At 40.1% G+C, this 21,689-nt stretch overlaps 2 protein-coding genes across 2 annotated transcripts in view; both read left to right on the top strand.

Moving 5' to 3' along the window:
* The first annotated feature begins 3,119 nt into the window (after positions 1–3,119).
* LOC115177014 (sclerostin domain-containing protein 1-like) lies at positions 3,120–5,680 on the top strand. Its single transcript, XM_029737457.1, has 2 exons — positions 3,120–3,442; positions 4,651–5,680. The coding sequence occupies exons 1-2, from the start codon at positions 3,235–3,237 to the stop codon at positions 5,097–5,099; spliced, it is 657 nt and encodes a 218-aa protein (XP_029593317.1). The 5' UTR covers positions 3,120–3,234; the 3' UTR covers positions 5,100–5,680.
* A 2,236-nt stretch (positions 5,681–7,916) lies between these two features.
* LOC115177010 (D-ribitol-5-phosphate cytidylyltransferase-like) overlaps positions 7,917–21,689 on the top strand; it is a 35,317-nt gene continuing 21,544 nt past the window's right edge. The window contains exons 1-6 of the mRNA XM_029737454.1: positions 7,917–8,348; positions 8,869–9,118; positions 9,956–10,105; positions 17,142–17,246; positions 17,579–17,624; positions 18,336–18,433. Coding sequence (XP_029593314.1) covers positions 8,140–8,348; positions 8,869–9,118; positions 9,956–10,105; positions 17,142–17,246; positions 17,579–17,624; positions 18,336–18,433 — 858 coding nt within the window. The 5' untranslated portion in view covers positions 7,917–8,139. The remainder of the gene's footprint in view (positions 8,349–8,868; positions 9,119–9,955; positions 10,106–17,141; positions 17,247–17,578; positions 17,625–18,335; positions 18,434–21,689) is intronic.

Raw genomic sequence — 21,689 nt, 5'->3', positions numbered from 1 at the left:
GGTCATATCTGTTGTTCCTCACATAACCATGTCAAATGTGAGGGCCTTAGGCTGTACAGTATCAGTGGAATCCCTATTCACTCACTGACAGTGTGGAGATGCTGCAAGTTCCTCAACTCAGCCACGCAGTCCTCCAGCCTCTTCATTTGGTGTTTGTACAGAAGAAGAACCCAATGACAGGTTAGGTGTCCCAGGGCGTCTAGGAATGGAAAACATACAGTAAAGACAGTAGCCTGAGTGCCAGCCTGTTTCTGCTCTATTAACAACTCCATGTGAAATTGTCATGCCAAACTTGGCTTGACAATGACAGCAATGGACTTGGCAAGATCACAAACAGATCTGGGAACAGTCTATAAACAGGACAGGCATGTGTGCACTTGAGGATGGAAAACACAGATCCACAACAAGACAAACTCACACAGAGTACATGCAATGCAATGTTATAGCATATGCTTAGGAAAACAAAGATGGTAATATTTACCTGAAATATATGTTATTTTATTATTTTGGAGGTCATTTTCTGTCATGCAACAGTTGAGGGAATGGTAGGAGAGTTCGGTAATTTGAAACATTTACAGAACATTATGAATTGGAAATGGGAAAATGATATTTTTCCTATTGGCTATTCTGATATGATATGCCTAGTGTTTGATTGTCACACATTCCCACATTTAATATAACTGTATGCAGTATCATTATCTGTTTGTGATGTTGGCTACAGTACCTTGTTGTTAAGTATCTCAGCACGGAGAATCTTGAAAAGTCTGGAATATTGAAGAGTCCTCTATAATCAAATTTTGTTAATTTGCATTCTGCGCATTTTATATAACATAATACTGGCATATACTGACATGATTGGTATTTTCCAACAAATTATAATTTACAGGTCACATCACATCCACAGCCTTGCAATGAATAGGGCCTCATTTGAAATAGTTCAGTTCTAGATTCCATAGTTAGAAGTTATGATAAGACTACTTTTTGGCAAGGTAAAGTTGACAGACATCAGTGTCCTTCATTATTCCATACTTCTGGGGAGCATCATGAAGGCCCTGTAGGAACATGCAGTGAAATTCTAAATATCATTACATCTTCAAAATACTTGAGCAATCTTTTAGGTGAGATAAATGAAGTATAGTAATTCAGACATGTCTATCACCTATGAAGGACAAACCAAACCAACCACCCTACTAGATCTACCTGCAGCCAGGAAACCCTTGTTTTCATTTTTTGTCATAACAAACAAAGAAATCTGTTCTCTTGCCTCATCCTCAGATTGCACAGGTTTCTGAAATGTAGTTTTTTTTGGGGGGGGGGGGGGGGGGGGGGGGCAGGAGGTTATAATGTGAGGCTAAATGATAACATTCATGATATATTATTTTATTTATTTATTTTTTAACATTCATGATATGACATTATTACTCATGATGCAATTCAGTTCCTTCAACAATGGCAACGACTGGTCAGTAGATGGCATACTATCTCTACCTAGTGTATTGACTGTAGGGTGACAAAGGTTTCCCTGTATTGCATGCATTTATTGCATTACATTATCGTGGGCCTATTACTGAATTGTAGCCCAAGTTCACAATTCTATTCTTCACAGTAAATTGGGATATTTCACAATTTTGACATAATAATTCATATCAATTATAATATACAATTGGGGAAATGAAATCAGTACATTGAATCTGGTGGCTAAAGGCAAACCGGGAACAGCTCTCTCTAGGGTAAGACACAAATCTATTGTCTGCATTTATACAGTGGGCTTCCTTGGGGATTCATAGTGAATTCTACGCACCCATGAACTTTTTCTCTTGGCTTTGTTCCCATGTTATGCATTTCTTTTGTCCCTCTCTAGTCCCCCCCCCCCCTCCTATTACCACACGAGGGTCCTTCCTGCTAATACACACACTCCTGTCATGTTGCTTGTCGATGTGTTAATAACTCACTGTGTGTGTGTGCATATTTGTGCGTGCAGGAATGTGTGTGGGATTGTGTACCTGTCCTTTTACTTCCCACAGGATTCTGTCACCTGATCTTCTCCTATATGTCACCGTCTCCATGGTCTGGACACATACAGAGGGGCTATCTCAGCTTTCTGCTCCTTTAGATGGGAGAAACATGACAGTGGTATATCGTATGAACTTCTGCATCATTCACCCCATCACCTAAAGGACTGTAGATGGGAAAGCCATCCATGTATTACTAGTCTCCTGGGATAAAATGGTTTGATTGTCTTTATTTAGTGGCGGAAGTGAGGTAGGTGAAAGAGCTTTTTAGTGAAATATGCCTTGCATTAAAGTAAAAAGAGACATGGCCGTTAGTTACAAAACCAACAATAGTATAAACAATATATTATGGCTTCACCTTTACATGTATTCAGGCAGATATTAAATCACAAGTTACAGTCATCTGCTTTGTTTTCAATGCTGTGGTATTCTACACAGGAGGAAGGAGGCCCCTCTATTTAAGGTTCATATGATAATGACACTGAACAAAAGTGTATCAGATTTCATTCACATGAGCAACAATTAGTGTCTATGTGTGACACTTCTTTTCAAATCTGGAAGACAAGGCAGAAGTGAATGCTCCCACAGAAATAATTATATCTCTCCTTGCCATGAGTTGCGCACACAAAGACTCCAGTTAGTCTAGGCACTCCAATCATTAGGTATAAAAATGACAAGGGATTGAGAGGAGAGGAAGAGAATGACAGAGACCGAAAGCAAATTACACAGACCGTGTCAGCTTTCATTTTTGAATTAAGAGAATAGGTGAGACTGCATGTCAGAACATGGAAGATGATTAAATGAGGGAATATTTAAAAAATTACATTTAACAGAAGAAGAACACATTGCAGAGACCAAAAGTGGAGGTTCTTCTATTATTTTTAATAGATTAAATGTGATGAATAGATTGCGATTTGAAGAAGCAAAAATGACTCAATAGCACCAAATCCCATCAATTGGAGAGACGGGAACAGGATCACTCCAGATGTTGTAGACGCGCTGGCTCTCTAGCGCACAGACAAATGGGCGCGGTTACCCAGTTACGCCCAGCCTTCAGTCAAGAGATCCCATGGTGTGCACCTGAGCGGTTGCCAAAACAAGACCCGGGCAGGCCTATATAAAACAAGCTCAGAACGTAGTATATCTGCCGCAGACATCAGAGGCACAGAATCAATTTACCTGACACGGGATCTGCTTATTCCCTAAATCCCCAGAAGCAAATATGCACTTGAGCGCATGCAAGTCGTGCCACCTTGTATTCTTGTTTTGTATTCTTGTGAGGAGTTGCCAGGCGTTCAAGAATGATGCTACGGAGATCCTATACTCGCACGTGGGTACTCCTGTGCAGGATGCCCGGAGCAATGTCTCTTTAAATCGGGCAAGAAACGGCGGGAGAGGCGTGGGAAATACTGGTGGGAACGATAGAGTTGGTGAGTATTGTTCAGTATTCTTTCTCAAAACATTGAGAAATTGTGCTTTGTTTTTAACTATTTTCCTTCTTTTTTTTTTATACATTTTTTTATTTCAAGACAAGTGCATAGACATATTTTTTTCCAGCGCAAGCAGGTTTATAGAGGCTTCTACAATTAGGTTGTTGAAATTATATTTGAAATGTAATATACTACATTCTTAATGTAAAAATGTTACTGCTAAAATGACATATGATCAGCTCTGGTCAGTAGCTAAGCAGTGACACTCTCCAGAGACAGTATCAGATGCCCCCACTGAGTGAGACCAGGCAAAGCTTGGCACAATGATCTTCAATACACACACACACACACACACACACACACACACACACACACACACACACACACACACACACACACACACACACACACACACACACACACACACACACACACACACACATATATATACACACACACACACACACATATATATATATATATATATATATATATATATATATATATATATATATATATGATCTTCAACACACACACACACACACACACACACACACACTCCTGGCAGGCGTCCAAGCAGGGCAGCAGAGATGAGTCACCCAGGGCAGCCAGGCTAGTGTTTGGGGAGTGATCGTGTGTCAGCGCCACTGAATAGAGGTGTGTTCCTATACACAGGAAGTCTGTGATTGTGGCGCTGTTTGACTTGAGCTCTCTCAGGACCCCGAGCATGAAGGAGAGAAAGGGAGCCTCTCCTCTCTTCATTCATCAAACTCTGTCATAGAGAAGGGGGCACATTGTCACAGAGGTGTATGGCAGTCTGTGAATGGGGCCCTGGCTTGGATTACAGGGTGAGTGAGGAACTGTAGCCTGGAGCAGAACATTGCTGATAGTCCTACCAGTTGCCCGCTGATAATCCTATAAGAAAGCCAGCTCCATTGACATAGCTCAGAACACTAAAGCCCTTCCTCTCATGCAAGAGCAATGCACCATTCCCTCTCTACAAGCCAGTAACCGGTATAGGTCTGTGCCAAAAACCTACAAATGAACCAAATAGATGGCTGTGCTTGTAAGGTTTTCTGATCGAAAACCCTTTATGTTACCTGCAGTAGGATTCAAAGTGAAACCAAATAATTTGTGGTCACAAAAGGACATTTTTAATCTTCAAAGTGGTTTGATTCTCATCATTTTTCTGATTCTCTCTTTAACAGACCAGAGAAGCCAAGTTGGCTGTAGAGAGCTGAGGTCCACCAAGTACATCTCTGATGGCCAATGCACAAGCATCAACCCCATAAAGGAGCTAGTATGTGCTGGCGAGTGCCTCCCCGCTCAGATGCTTCCCAACTGGATCGGCGGCAGCTACGGCAGAAAGTTCTGGAGCCGGAGGAACAGTCAAGATTGGCGCTGCGTAAACGACAAGACGCGCACCCAACGCATCCAGCTGCAGTGCCAGGACGGCAGTACAAGAACGTACAAAATCACCGTGGTCACCTCGTGCAAGTGTAAGAGGTACTCCCGGCAACACAACGAGTCGAGCCATATGAAGTTTGAGGAGCCTGCCTTGTCTCGGCCCCAGCTTCTCCACAAACACAAAGCCAAAGCCAAAAGGAGGCTAGGGAAGATTAAGCTAAACGAGAATTGGCATGAAGCAGAGCCCTAAGGCAGGACTGCAGAATGCCTCAGTGACTGTGGTCTTGGATTATCTCTTTATTGGGACTGGCTTGTTGTGAGGAGGACCACAAAGTGACTTTGTAAAAACGAATGGCATTGGTTGCTTGCTACATCTGAGGACCAATGGGCACCATTGAGTCATTATCTAATAAGATGAAATGAACCTAAATGGGGTCATCATGACCAATAGAACTGTCTGGAACTTTAAGATAACTCGCATCATTTAAGTTCTTGTATGACAATGTAAACCTGCTCTTAACTCCATTATACAAACAGTTTTACAGCCAATATAATGAAATAAAATAAGCTCTGCATGAAAAGGGATTCCCAACACAAAAGCACCACAAATACACAACACAATGTAAATATGTGTACATATATAATATGGTATCACATGTCCTCTGAAGTATGATAACATATGTATAAACGTTTTCTATAAGATGTATATGATGTAATATATATGTTGTATTGCTATTCATTTGATAAACATTTTAATATGCATCACACATTTTGCAAAAATCTGTAATTTCTCATGCTTTCAGTTGAATAAATAAAAAATGTTAACACAAATTTCTCCTTATTGTATGTTGATTCTTACTTTAGAGACCTAATTTACCACTTTTAAAATAGACTATTACCCAGTATTATTTTTTGCATACTTTATTGATGTTCCCCCTGCAATTATTTTATGTCCTGGGGCCATTTTCAAGTTCTTGTTTCATTGATGTAAATCCATGTCCTGTGGCAGGCTACTTACACATAGTAATTTAGTTTTAAACATATCTTGGGTGGCAGCACATGTCGACCACCTACAAATATGTAGGCCTACCCCAAATTGTTCTATGGAACACTAGATAGCATTTCAATGTTGAAGCATGTACAGTTGAAGTCAAAAGTTTACATACACCTTAGCCAAATACATTTAAACTCAGTTTTTCACAATTCCTGACATTTAATCATCCTAGTAAAAATTCACTGTCTTAGATCAGTTATTATCACCACTTTATTTTAACAATGTGAAATGTCAGAATAATAGTTGAGAGAATGATTTATTTCAGCTTTTATTTCTTTCAACACATTCCCAGTGGGTCAGAAGTTTACATACACTCAATTAGTATTTGGTAACATTGCCTCTAAATTGTTTAACTTGGGTCAAACGTTTCGGGTAGCCTTCCACAAGCTTCCCACAATAAGTTGGGTGAATTTCGGCCCATTCATCCTGACAGAGCTGGTGTAACTGAGTCAGGTTTGTAGACCTCCTTGCTCGCACACACTTTTTCAGTTCTGCCCACAAATTTTCTATAGGATTGATGTCAGGGCTTTGTGATGGCCACTCCAATACGTTTACCTTGTTGTCCTTAAGCCATTTTGCCACAACTTTGGAAGTATGCTTGGGGTCATTGTCCATTTGGAAGACCCATTTGCGACCAAGCTTTAACTTCCTGACTGATGTCTTGAGATGTTGCTTCAATATATCCACATAATTTCCCCCCTCATGATGCCATCTATTTTGTGAAGTGCACTAGTCCCTCCTGCAGCAAAGCACCCCCACAACATGATGCTGCCACTCCCGTGCTTCACGGTTGGGAGGGTGTTCTTCGGCTTGCAAGCGTCCCTCTTTTTCCTCCAAACATAACAATGGTCATTATGGCCAAACAGTTCTATTTTTGTTTCATCAGACCAGAGGACATTTCTTCAAAAAGTACTATCTTTGTCCCCATGTGCAGTTGCAATCCGTAGTCTGGATTTTTTATGGCGGTTTTGGAGCAGTGGCTTCTTCCTTGCTGATATAGAACTCGTTTTACTGTGGATATAGATACTTTTGTACCTGTTTCTTCCAACATCTTCACAAGTTCCTTTGCTGTTGTTCTGGGATTGATTTGCACTTTTCGTACCAAAGTGCGTTCATCTCTAGGAGACAGAACGCGTCTCCTTCCTGAGCGGTATGACGGCTGCGTGGTCCCATGGTGTTTATACTTGCGTACTATTGTTTGTACAGATGAACGTGGTACCTTCAGGCATTTGGAAATTGCTCCCAAGGATGAACCAGACTTGTGGTTGTCTACAATTTTTTTCTGAGGTCTTGGCTGATTTCTTTTGATTTTCCCATGATGTCAAGCAAAGAGGCACTGAGTTTGAAGGTAGGCCTTGAAATACATCCACAGGTACACCACCAATTGACTCAAATGATGTCAATTAGCCTATCAGAAGCTTCTAAAGCCATGACATCATTTTCTGGAATTTTCCAAGCTGTTTAAATGCACAGTCAACTTAGTGTATGTAAACTTCTGTCCCACTGGAATTGTGATACAGAGAATTATAAGTGAAATAATCTGTCTGTAAACAATTGTTGGAAAAATTACTTGTGTCATGCACAAAGTAGATGTCCTAACCGACTTTCCAAAACTATAGTTTGTTAACAAGAAATTTGTGGAGTAGTTGAAATCGAGTTTTAATGACTCCAACCTAAGTGTATGTAAACTTTTGACTTCAACTGTAGGTGAAGTAATCACATATAGTATAGGCCTACACATACAATTATCATATCATACTAGCTATACATTTGCACCAGATCAAGCACGCTTGAATAAATAAATATCCAGCAGGTAGCCTGGCAGTTAAGAGTGTTGGGCCAGTAACTGAAAGGTTGCTGGTTCAAAACCCTGAGCTGACTAGGTGAAAAAACTGTCAATGTGCCCTTGAGCAAGACACTTAACCCTAATTGCTCTTGTAAATCGCTCTGGATAAGAGTATCTACTAAATTACTAAAATGTAAATGTATGCTCAATTGCATCAAGCAGTCAAAATAAAAAGGCATGAAAGGGGTTCCTTGAGAAGCGCAGCGCAGTGGCTACGGTGTAGCAGGATACAAATCGAATCAATCACTCGTCTAAGCGACTCCGCCCATAAAGGAATGAATGAAACGGTACACGGGGATACCGGTAGGATATATTCGTGACATCAATGTTAGTCCGTTTTAACTTCAAATTAATCAGTTGGCCTGAAGCATACAAGAGGAATCGGGCGACATGGCCAGGCCTGTTGAACCAGGGCATTTCTCAACATGCGAAGCCCGGTTGGACAAGCACATTGCGGGACTTTGCAGTGTCGATTTCCCGGTAGCTGTGGTTCTTCCAGCCGGTGGCAGTGGAGAAAGAACGGGGCTATTGACACCTAAACAGTTCTGCACATTTCTCAACAGACCTCTGATAAGCTACACAATTCAAACTTTCGAGAGGTAACACTTGAAGTGTCGAATGTTTGCATGCGAAAACATATCTGTCCCGTTTGTAATACTGTAGTTTTATGGCCCTGCCCCTTAATCTTGTCACTGCACAAGACAGTAGCCCCATGTAAACAAACCATTTAACGGGGGTTTCAAGCTCTTTTATGTTATCATTGAATAAATATGAGGTTTTGTAATGTCTCAAATTATCCCATTCAACAGATCTTTACTGAATCCATCAGGTCATACATTACAATTTTGAGTCTTTCTACAACTTCCAACAACTTTCTACAACGTCCAAAATAGCCTACTTGTTCTTGATACTACCATGTATTTTTGTTTCAATGTGACCATTTCAGTGGAATTCTGTTGAAATAATGTATGCAAAAAAGTGCACCCGAATGTGTTATGTATGGTAATATAACAAGTCATGACACAAGTAATGAAACAAATATACTCAACAAGAATGATATGTTCTAACCACAGTGCGAAAGCTGTTGACTTATGACTAGACACACTGTTTCTTTGACAGAGTGCCATGGATCCAAAGCATCGTTGTGGTGGTTGCCAAGGAGAGCTTAGATTTGATGATGGACATTATCCACCGCTTCCACCACAGAAATGTCCTAGTGGTACATGGCGGATCTACTCGCCACAGATCTATATTCAATGGGGTCCGGGCCCTCAGTGAGGGAGAGGGTGGTACGGCCCGCGTCAAACCAAAGGTGGTCGTCATTCATGATGCAGTGCGGCCCTTTGTGGAAGAGGACTTCCTCCTGAAGGTAACAATGGCTGCCAAAGTGCAAGGGGTTTGTACATATTCAAAGTCCTCTATCTCTTCCACCGTGACAGTCAGTGGAGCTCAGACAGAGCGATTCATTGCTCTCAACTGTAGCCATGTATACCTACTGTAAGCCAGGACAAATGTAAACCACATTGGCTGATATTAGTGGCTAAGGAAGACACAGATATGTTTAGATGGCGATTCATATTTACATTTTACTAGCTGTGACATGATATTTTTGAAGCCTGGTCACAAAAGTGAGAAGTGAGAGCAGGAGCTCTTTGACATTGGGGCTGACATTTACTGTGTGTGTGTGTGTGTGTGTGTGTGTGTGTGTGTGTGTGTGTGTGTGTGTGTGTGTGTGTGTGTGTGTGTGACTGACTCTCAAAGCCAGCAGTCTGGTCTTCATTAACTTGCCAGTATCCCCGATCATGATTAAATGTCAGTCTCCTCCGAAGAGCATGAGATTAATTTTGATTTTAACAACATGTGTAACACACATAACACATGTTTGCTTTCATTCCATTTGCAAGTAATTTTGCCCCCACTATCTCATTGACCATACTTGTTCTTGGCACAATGGGGATTTTCATCCTCAATCATGTCATGGTCACAAGAAAATTGGATCTCAGGAATGTTGTTTAAAAAGCATTGTGTGCACAAGCTGTTGTTTAGCTAGTATGTATTGTTGTTATCCAGCCATGGATAGAACAATTGTTGTAAGCCTCAAGACACAATAGCATCGGAACCATTTGATACATTTTGGATTGATATGTGTGTTTGCCATAAAGAATAAGGAAGAATGACATATTCTGTTCCGTTTATTATTTTGCAGGCTGCTGGGGCTATCCGACCTCTGGTTTCCACAGTGATTGCTGCCACATTGGAGGGCTACCTGGACTATTCTCTGGAGAGAACCAAGTACAGAGCCAGTGAGATGCCCCAGGGATTCATCTATGATGTCATCTACCAGGCTTATCAGAGGGTAGGTACTTCTAGGCAGCTCTTGTACACAACACATCACTTGTAGTCTACCCAAAGTCCAGTTAATAAAAACTGGTAGCCCGGTTTTGGGGCTATGTAAAAAATACATAGCCCCGTGAACCCAGCCTGATCTCACGATAACTCAAATTTTTTTTCAGTTAAACAGAAAGTAAATGCACCAGTCAGTCTGTTTGACCTGGCTAAAAATGACTATGTTTACCGTGCACATTTGAATTAGAGATGTGACTGATAAAACAACAAACTAATGAATGATTTTCTTAAATGGAAATATGCCAACAAGGATGCACCTTGAAACAAAGTCCAAACCACGCCTTGTACAGTAGTTAGTTCTCAAGTTTAGATAATGTTTTTGTGAAGTTGTCTCCACTTCTGGTCAGGGAAATAGAGAACCTTGGATGTCTGCAAAACCTTTTTCCAAATCGAGCACTGGTCATGTCCTGCAGGTTTTGAATTTTCCCTCTCAATGTCAAATAATTGCTTTAAAAGGTCCCTTAAATCACATAAAATGACAGTCTGAGAGAGATTTATGCTTAAGAAATAATTAATCCCAGCAATGCGACTAGATGACAAAAGACTTTATGATTCTCATACATCACACCAAGTCTTTACAGTCGTCCATTGTTCACCAGATGTGCTGGAACCTGCAGGGTTTCAAGCTGAAGAGTTTGTGGTGTGGGTGCCATCATTTTCACTATGGCATGGTTATTTCTGGGAAAGAAATGACACATTAATATACTTTGGCACTGTGCAGCGTATCACTCTGTCGAACAACAGAAAAGACCTCTTGGCTTGGTAAAGGTAACGTAAAAATAACATTGAAGTAACATGGTTACTACAGGTCTAACGTCTGTGTTTTTGTTTTTATTTACATGTGAGACGATTTGAACATCCAAGAATACTTGCGAAATAATAATGGAAATAATTTCACCTTTGGGTGATATCTCACAAAACTAGAACAAAAAAAGAAACATGATTTTGGGGATTTTCACAACATTTAATCACAGAAGGGTCCTTTGGAGGTAGGTTTGTTGACATATATTTTACATTTTTTAAGTATAATTCATATGAAGCTTTACCTCTTGCTCTGTACTATGAGTAGTATTTTGATTTCAATAACAATTTTCTTACAATAATTAATGAAAATTAAAAAATATAAACATGAACAGTGTGTTTGGATTCGTTACTTGGAAAAACACTATTACATATAATCTATTACATATTACTCTTTATTTGGCTTTTTTTACGCTATCCATTCAGCACGAAGCTATAGGCCTGTCAGATGATCGAAGGTGTAGATTTTCCTTTGGTACTTTTTGCGTTGTTTCGTCGATTTCGTTTGACTTAAATACTGTAGGTCCTTGATGATAAGTAATCCCTTTGATTGTATGCCTTTTATTTCAATGCATTATTATGTGTAGGATTTATTTGACATAGTTTGCATTTGCGCGGCGGTCAGTTAAATGCGCCGGTTATTTGAATTTTGAGGTCGGCGTTTGAAGTCGGCCTTGTTGTGACTTGATAGCCGGTATTTAATGGCTTTAATATGTAGGCTATGAATCTTTTCGTAAAGCTGCCAGAATGTTTTTGGACAATATTCCTTTGATCTGTTAGATTTATCAAGATATCATTTCGTTTTGATAAAAGGCACTTTTTTTGAATTGCGTTTGTCAGATTTCGATTGTTTATATGGAAATTGTATTAGAACATATTACATATTTATGTTTTATCGTAATGAGTATAAATGTCTCTTTCACACATATTTATGGAACAATTCCATATAGGGTGAGTATTGGTTAAATGGGACACAGAGAAAAGTGGGACTCTTAAGCTTTGTAATAGATATCTTTAAATATGTGCAATACCATAATCAACAATCAATACCTATGTGTTAGTGAGGAAGCATTTGATGATAAACAATGGGTTCAATGGGTATGACATCATCATTGTGGGTGTGGCATCCCGTGGAATAACAGAGGCATAATGGTAAGTAAAATGACAGTGTTCTGAGGTAAATAATGTTAAGGTTATAAAACATGAAGGAAGGATATTGACTGTCTCATTACAACATATTTTGTAATGGGATGTAATTGAGAATCAAAATGACTGTAAGTGGTTTTTGTACTACAGTACTCTCACCATTTTAAAATATTACAATTTTGGCAGTGTCCCATTATTTTTACAACAATTATTTTACCAGGTAAGTTGACTGAGAACACATTGTCATTTACAGCAACGACCTGGGGAATAGTTACAGGGTATGAATGAGCCAATTGGAAGCCGGGGATGTTTAGGTGGCCATGACGAGGTCCAAATTGGGAATTTAGCCAGGATGCCGAGGGTTAACACCCCTACTCTTACAATGAGTGCCATGGGATCTTTAGTGACACCAGAGAGTCAGGACACCTGTTTAACATCCCATCCAAAAGACGGCACCCTACACAGGGCAATGTCCCCAATCACTGCCCTGGGGCATTGGGATATTTTTTTTAGACCAGTGTAAAGAGTGCCTTGTACTGGCCCTCCAACAGCGCTTCCAGCATAATCTGGTCTCCCATCCAGGGACCAACCAGGACCAACCCTGCGTAGCTTCAGAGGCAAGCCAGCAGTGGGATTCAGGGTGGTATGCTGCTGCCAATTGCCTACTGTCAAACTGGGAGACCCAGTTACTTTCAAACTGACACTCCCCTAGGTCATTTCAATGGAGAAATACCATTTTGAAATACATGTTTCCTTAACAGATATCCATTTCATTAATAGGATCAAATGTTCCATTTAATTGTCCTTAAATCTGCTATCGGCTAGCTTGCTAGCGAAAGTTAGCATAGCTTCATTTTACTTGGAAAGATATGACCTCACCAACATTAAAAACCCTAGCTATCTATGTTCATAACCATACAAGAACAGTGCCTTCAGAAAGTGTTCACACCCCTTGACCCTTTTCAAATTTAGTTGTGTCACTGGCCAAGGCAATACCTCATATTGTCAAAGTGGAATAATGTTTTTTGAATTCAACCCCTTTGTCATGGCAAGCCTAAATAAGTTCATAAGTAAAAATGTGAATAATACATGGACTCACTCTGTGTGCAATAATAGTGTTTAACAATTTTCTGTACGGTCCCTCAGTCTAGCAGTGAATTTCAAACACAGATTCAACCACAAAGACCACAGAGGTTTTCCAATGCCTTGCAAAGAAGGGCACCTATTGGAAGATGGGTAATTTTATTATAAAAAGCAGACATTGAATATCCCTCTGAGCATGGTGAAGTTATTAACTTACGCTTTGGAGGGTGTATCAATACGCCCAGTCACGACACAGATACAGGCGTCCTTCCTAGCTCAAAAACAAAATGTTTAGCTCAGTTGCCGGAGAGGAAGGAAACTGCTCGGGGATTTCAACATGAGGCCAGTGGTGACTTTAAAACAGTTACATAGTTTAATGGTTGTGATAGGAGAAAATTGAGGATGGATCAACAACATTCTCCATCTCTTCATTCAAAGACTCAGTCATGGACACGCTTACTGACAGTTGTGGCTACTTTGTATGATGTATTGTTGTCTCTACCCTCTTGCCTTTGTGCTGTTGTCTGTACCCAATAATGTTTGTACCCTGTTTTGTACTGCTACCATGTTGTGCTCCTACCATGTTGTTGTCATGTGGTGTTGCTACCATGCAATGTTGTTGTCTTAGGTCTCTCTTTATGTAGTGTTGTGGTATCTTTTCTTGTCGTGATGTGTGTTTTGTCCTTTTTTTATCCCAGCCCCCATCCCCACAGGAGGCCTTTCGCCTTTTGGTAGGTAGTCATTGTAAATAAGAATTTGTTTTTAACTGACTTTCCTAGTTAAATAAAGGTTAAAAAATACATACAAAATAAAATAATAATAATTGAAATTACTCCACAATACTAACCTAATTTACAGAGTGAAAATGAGGAAGCCTGTACAGAATAAAAAATATTCCAAAACATGCATCATGTTTGAAACAAGGCACTAAATTTAATGCTGCAAAAAGTGTGGCAAAGCAAATCACTTTTTGTCCTGAATACAAAGTGTTATGTTTGGGGAAAATCCAAAACAACATATTACTGAGTACCACTTTCTATATTTCCAAGCATAGTGGTGGCTGCATCATTTTATGGGTATGCTTGTAATCTTTAAGGACTGGGGAGTTTTTCAGGATAAAATAAATACGTAATGGAGCTAAGCACAGGCAAAATCCTGGAGGAAAACCTTGTTCAGTATACTTTCCACCAGACACTGGGAGATAAATTCACCTTTCAGCAGGACACTAACCTAAAACACAAGGCCAAATCTACACTGGAGTCAAGAAGACAGTAAATGTTCTTGAGTGGCCGTTTTAAATCTGCTTGAAAATAAATGGCAAGACTTGAAAATGGTTGTCTAGCAATGATCATCAACCAATTTGACAGAGCTTGAAGAATTTTGATAAGAATAATGGGCAAATGTTGCACAACCCAGGTGTTGAAAGCTCTTCGAGACTTAGGCAGAAAGACTCACAGCTGTAATCGATGCCAAAGGGGATTCTAACGTATTGATTCATGGGGTTGAGTACTTATCTAATCAAGATATATTAGTGTTTTATTTTTGATATTTTCTTTTACAAATGTTAGATTTTTTTCTCCACTTTGACATTGCAGATTATTTCATGTAGATCATTCATTATTAATGTTTCACAAAAATACCTAAAGTTTTTTTAATACATTTAATTTATCACATATATATTATTCATGTACACTCTCAATTATCCTTCTTTACAATAAATAATTAAGTGTCCAGCTTTGCCAATCAAGGTGGCCCAATTTGCCAGTATCGGATGCGTTACTTGAAAAAGTAACTAATAGTATTACAATATTTGAACACAGTAACTTGTTATATTATTCCATTACTGATACAAGTAATACATTACTGTAATCCGGTACTTTTGTAACGCATTACCCCCAACACTGAAAATGTTTTGATTCGCTACATTTTTCAATATATTGTTGAACATAATATGAGTATAGTATGTGGGCATTTCAAAGTTCCAGAGTGGGATCTCTTCTACTGTTAGAGTTATGATCCAATTTGTAAGCATTACAAACAGTGATTGTGAAAATCGATTCAAAACAGTTGCCCTCTGCTGGTGATTTGCAGGATGTGCAATGATACAAGTAAAAGGAGGGCTGTGATTGGTTACATTCTCTGTATAAAATTGTCCATAACATTAAAACTAGCGGAGATCCCACTTTGGAACTTTAATATGCCTGTAGAGTATACTATGTTCAACAATATATTGAAACATTTGCCAAATCAAAAAGGGTATGTTTTCAATATTCATGTTTCTATTTTTAAATATTCATACATTAATGTAAGAAAATCATTATTGAAATCAAAATTTTACTCATATTACAGAGCAAGTGGCAAAGCTTCATATGAAACACATTTTTCTTTGTAGCACCTACAGATGAAACATTATAAAGTCTTAAAGGAGGCCTGGGTAAGGCCATAATGTCACAAAGTTTCCAACTTCAATTCATTATTTCTCAATTGTGCTTTAAGATACAAATGTCAAATATGTCAATAATCCTTCCTCCATTGGACCCTTCTATGGATTAAATGTTGGGAAAATCTCCCAAATCATTTTTTTCTTCTAGCTTTGTGAGGATTCGCCCCTTTGACCAAAATCTTAAATGTGTGGATTCTTATACATTTTAGTCATTTAGTAGATGCTCTTATCCAGAGCGACTTACAGTAGTGAATGCATACATATCATTTCATGCATTTTTTTTTTGTACTGGCCCCCCGTGGGAATCGAACCCACAACCCTGGCGTTGCACACACCATGCTGGCATTGCAAACACCATGCTCTACCAACTGACCCATGTAGGCTTATAACTTTTACATTGTAACATTTTCTGTCTATCACAAATCCGTCACTGCAAAAATTCACCATATTTATTTTTCAACCTTGGGTCGATTTAGATGGTGATGCAGATACCAGTGTTTTGAAGGACGTAGGAAGCCTTGACTAAGAGCCGAAGTATGGGTCCAATTGGAGCCCTATTTGTCTGCAGTTATTTTGGTTCCTGGCACATACGAATTTTAGATTACCAGGAAGCCCTGTTGGTTTTGGCTTTGACTCTGAAAATGAGAGCACATTTGCTATGCAAGTGAAGTGAAGTGTCAAGGCCAGTCAAGTAGCATTTCACTGACAATTAAGACAAATTTGATGTGATGTAAGTGTATTTGTGAGAACGAGGGACTCTGGCGCGATGGGGAGTGCCCCACCCCCTCTCCGCTTGTGTCCATCGAAGTTGGGGAAGTGTAAGGTGTCTGTCAAGTTAGCACTGTAGGACATATTCGAAAATATCTGCGTGAGCCTCACATTTGTAGTTTGACATGCATTGAGGCTGGCAGAACTCTGGGCTGAAAAGACAAAGGGGAGACACGCTATCCTGTCCCCAGTGCACGCCTTTGTACTGGGAGAAAATTCTACAGGTTCAATTACCACAGGACGCAGTCATATTTCTCCTTCAGTTCCAGGGTCCTGAGAAAAATGCCCTCTCTTTTATAACTCTGATAAAATATTGCCCGCATATTATCTCAGGTAGCATGAGTTAGCCTTTGTAGTCCACACACAGTATCTTAAAAGCCATGAGCTCATCGCTTATGTCACTTTTTCAATGCAATGCGATCTACAGCGACGGCAATCTGATTCCAATGTGTTCTCACTGCACTGGACCAAAGGGTTATGAACTCAACTCTCCTCTGATTTGGGGTAGCAAGTAGCCTAGTGGTTAACAGCGTTGGGCCAATAACCGAAAGGTCGCTGGTTAGAATCCCCGAGCCGACTAGGTGAAAAATCTGTTTAGATGTAACTATGGTCGATGTGAGTTTGTGAGCTATCCTCTTTTGTTTGTCCCTAGAAGACTTTCTCAACTCTGTTTATGAAATAGGAACTAACTCAGTTTGTTATGCATCGTCAACAATACCACGTCTCTTGTGTCCTGTCCTCATAGTGCAGCGAGTCGGACTTTGAGTTTGGCACCGAGTGCCTTCATCTGGCTCTGCAGTACTGTGGCACCAATGTCAAGCTCATCGAGGGCCCGCCAACCCTGTGGAAGGTGAGCAAGCCTGGGACACTGGAACTCAGTTTGGGACAATGCCTTTAAGCCTAAATTAGGCAATTGTCGTAGCTCTAGCTGTATTCTTATTACTAGTTTGTTATACAGGGACAAGTACAGATCTGAATTTATACGTTGTGTATTGTATTTAATACTACTTGATATGATGACTGAAAGTAAACTTTTTTTTAAATGGTTTTGATAGCATTGAAATAAGCCAGTAATGGGGTAAAGGCCTATGAATCTAAACATATTTGCACTAAAATGAACAATGCTTTTTAGAACAGGTTTGATGCTAACATGTTGTTAAACTAAGTTTATTTCTACTGTAGGTGACCTACAAAGGAGATTTGGCTGCAGCAGAGTCCGTTGTCAAAGGTATGACTGTGGATCTGTATACATTTTTATACACAACATTAACATTGTACTGTTTTTAAGTGCAATATTTCCATGATCGTTGTTTATCTCGACAGTAAAACCACGTACTTTATAGACCTAATGTACATTAGCACTATTTTCTATACCATGTAAGTGACGTAAAGGTATTTTGTCCTGTGTGAGACAATGCCCGTTTAGAATGGAATAGAGTGTAGATGAGAAATAGAATAGTCTTTTATTGTCCTCCCAGGAAGATATTCTGCGAAGTCTTGTTTTTAAGTTTGTCAGAAAGTAAGGGAGAGTGTTTGCAGTCTGTGATGTGAATGCCATCTATACAAGTCAGGGCAGGGTAGAGCCATCATGTTCTCTACACAGTCAGGGAAACATTCATAAAGTCATCAGTCCTACTCTTTACCTCTGTATGCACCTGGGCCGTCCAACTGGATTATGACATATTGAGCATAGTAATTATACCACGAGAGCTTTGTGTGTGAATGAATTCATTGTTCGTGTGTGTTGGGAGCATATGCAAGAATACATCTTCATTCATATGTGTGCGTGTGTCTTTGGCACATCACTTCCCCACGTAAATCAAGTTGAATTCCGAGTGCTGCTGATTTCAATGAATTCTCGCTATGTTTAAAGATGATTAGCATTGCTAAGTAATGGAGATTTGCAGCAAAAGTGGTCAAAGTACACTTTCTTTTTCAGAGACTCTCTCCCAGTCGGCCTGTGTTGTCACAGGTGGGTCTGCACAGGCTACAGAGCTGGCCAACGCTCTGCAGAGGAGCATGAGCACTTTGGACATGGTATGGTGATGATTATGATGATGATTACAATTACAATGTTTGTGAGATTTTACATTCGATCATCACATTGATGTTTCTTCCACCACTCCAACAACCCCCCCCCCCCCCCCCCCCCCCCCCAGACCATGTGAGCTCCACTTGGGTGGGCCCCGGTTAGACTTGCCATCTGCTGTTAGACCTATAATGGAGCTTGTCTGAAGGCTTCCAAACCCTCCTCCCTCCATCCCCCCTCTGCCTCTCCACCTCCCCGGCATGACGGAAAGCAGATGGCAGTCATATAGTTCATGCCATGGGAATTATCTGATTAATTGAGTGTTCAGCGATGACTCTTCACTACTGCCCTTCGCCCATCATGTTGAAGGGCAACCAGTGTCCCCATACCGTCCCCGTATGACATATCTCCCGTTCATTCTCAGTCATGGTGAAGGGCTCACAGGTTGCCATATCGTCCCCACAAATCACATTGCACTTCTCCATTCTCATGAATTATATAACAGACGCCCCCGGCCTCCTACCATACCGTCCCCACATTGCCGTCGAGAGTCTCTTCCTTCCTGCGTATATCGAAAAGTATATACATCCTCCCTCGGTAGTTGACAGCAGAGGGGGGAAATGCATGGCGGATGAAGTGTTTTGGTGATACAGGGAGAGCACAGACACACCGACAGCTCATCCTCCTGTGAAGCAGTGCCAAGCCCTTCATCAGGCAGTACGCGTCAAACAGGCAGCGGATCTAGCTGTCGTGGTGCTAGGCAGACCCCTGAGACGTATGGGATCCTAGGAACCTAAGGCTTTGGCTCTGATTGGAACCATGGTTCCTTGCACTCGGGTGCCCGGTGGGGTCGTGTTGCGGTGCACGCGTCTGGGACCAGATACATCCTTCCCAGGGGGTTCGAGGGAGATGAAAGGCGAGGAAACGGAGGAGTTAGCGTTGTGATCAGTGCCATTAATGACTTTAATACAGGGGATAAGGGAGGTAGAGCCTGAGCTGAGCTGGAGCTTGGAGGCGAGCACACAGTGTGGTGTGTGTGCAGGTGGAGGATTTGGCAGCGTGTGTGTTATTGTGGGGAGAATATGATTAGGGGATTCTCATAGAAGGATGAATATGGACGTGATCCCATAATCATAGTGGAAGATACATAATAAACATTAAATTGTATTAATATGCAATATATTATAAACAATGTTCTTGTTAGCACTTTTATTTCTTGTTCTGTACATAATGTTGGTCAAATATTTTTTGGGGGGTTTTATTAATTTTTTAGTTGCCATAATAACCCCAGATCACTTGTCCTTTAACAGACATTCCCAGACCTTGTTCAAACAAACAGCTTTCATAGCCATTCATCATTTTTTATTTAATAAGTAAACCTATTAGTGCCACATTTATTTCAGTGTCTTGAGACAAAGGAATTGAAATTTTACCACAAAAACATAATTCTAATATTACGGTAGAGCTGCAACTGAAACATCGGCATGTTTTTTATTTTAAATTTAGGCTCTGAGTCAATTTGTGTCGGAGCCCAATCTGACAGCCATTAGTGTCATGATAGGAAGGGAGGATCTGATGAAGGGAGAACACCTCCAACCCCTCCTTATCTTTAACATTTTGAGCTTGGCATAAGATAGTATTTCATATTCAGTCAAGATTAAGTACAATCTTGGAACACATGAATTATATCCCTCCTTTTTCAAAAATATTAACCTTGACCTACTAGATATTTAGTCATGGACACAGCCAGATAGAGGAACAGCTAGAGCTAGGCCGGGACAAAGCTCATGTCTATCCTTTCTCTTTGTCTGAGTTTCTCAGCATTTCAAACAAGCAACTCATAGCTTGAAAAAGTAATAGGTAACTCTTTATTTTATAGCCTGCTTTAAGCTGGGACTTGGTATTTCTATGGTCTTTAATAGGAAACAATGCGGTAACATCTTACCACTTTCTGAATTGAAACACTACCCATAGTTTGGGGCAGTTCTCTTTTTTCCTTTGGCAGACTGGAACTTGATTTCTGCCTTCGGTCACAGACTCTGGTGTGTCCTGTAGTTGGTCCTTGACCTCCTGTCTCCTTGGCTCTCCCAGACAGACTTCTTGAACAAACATCCCATTTCAGAATTTCATGCCCAACTAACCTTGTTTAAATCATGTCAGAAAATGTAATCTCGCAAATCTACATTTCTGACTGATGCTTTTCCCTCAGAACCCACAAGCAACTTATCTTTCTGGATCAAATAACCCTCCACATGTTTCCCGTAACCATTTCAGATTTCTAATTGTCGTTGTTATTCTAAACGGTTAAAATCGTACAAGTCCCAGTCAGTGACAAACACAGAGCGTGGATGTTTGTTTCTGTGTTTATTTCCTCTTGTGTATGAAATGTTAGACAGGACCAGGGAAGAATTACTGGGGAAACAGAAGAGATGAACATGAAATGAACACACTTGACTGTAGCATGTTGTACAGCTTAATTCCATTTGTATTCAAGGGCTAAATTCGTTGAAAGATACTCAGCTAAAATGTGGTTACAATTACAGTGAACAAAAATGCTTTTACTATTTTGGACTGTACTGAATTTTGATTCGATTTACAGTGTAATGTAATTTAACTTGGCTCATCTACAATTCTGTCCCCAGGCTTCTTTGTACGCTTTATCATTCTGCCAGCTCGGAGAGACAAAGAGAGCCCAGCAATGGTTCCTTGTCTCTTTCATTTGTTCTAATGAGCAATCCAGCCATGGAGAGAATTTAGCTTAAGATCAATGGTGTTCAACTCCAGTCCTGGAGCTACGTAATGTATGCTGGTTTAATCAGGGACTCATTTATTATTGGGTAACCAGGTGTGTGGACTGAGACTCTGCGGTTGAAATGAATTGATTAAGTGCCAGGGAGAAATGAATACCTGCATGGAAAACCCTCTTGGACTGTAGTTGAGCTCCCCTGCATTCCAATATAATTTAACAGCATTAACTAACATCATCATTTGGTTTATTTCACATTTTAATAAAGTATTTCTGTGAAATGTTTCTTCGTCTCTTTCTTCAAGGAGGTGGATGTGATCTCATACTTGATAGGAGACAATGCCAAATCTCTGTCAAAAGAGTGGAACTTTATTCAAGTTTCTGTAAGTTCACACTTCAGGAGTTTAGGAAAACAGAATATAAGTAAGCCTGTTTCAACACTATGAAAATTGTTTATGTTATTGCCAATATGTTTATTTTTTTTTGCTGTTCAGATAGCCAACTCAACAATACTCCAC

The sequence above is a fragment of the Salmo trutta genome, chromosome 37 (assembly GCF_901001165.1).
Source record: "Salmo trutta chromosome 37, fSalTru1.1, whole genome shotgun sequence".
NCBI lineage: Eukaryota > Metazoa > Chordata > Actinopteri > Salmoniformes > Salmonidae > Salmo > Salmo trutta.
This window is presented reverse-complemented; position numbering and strand designations above follow the sequence as displayed.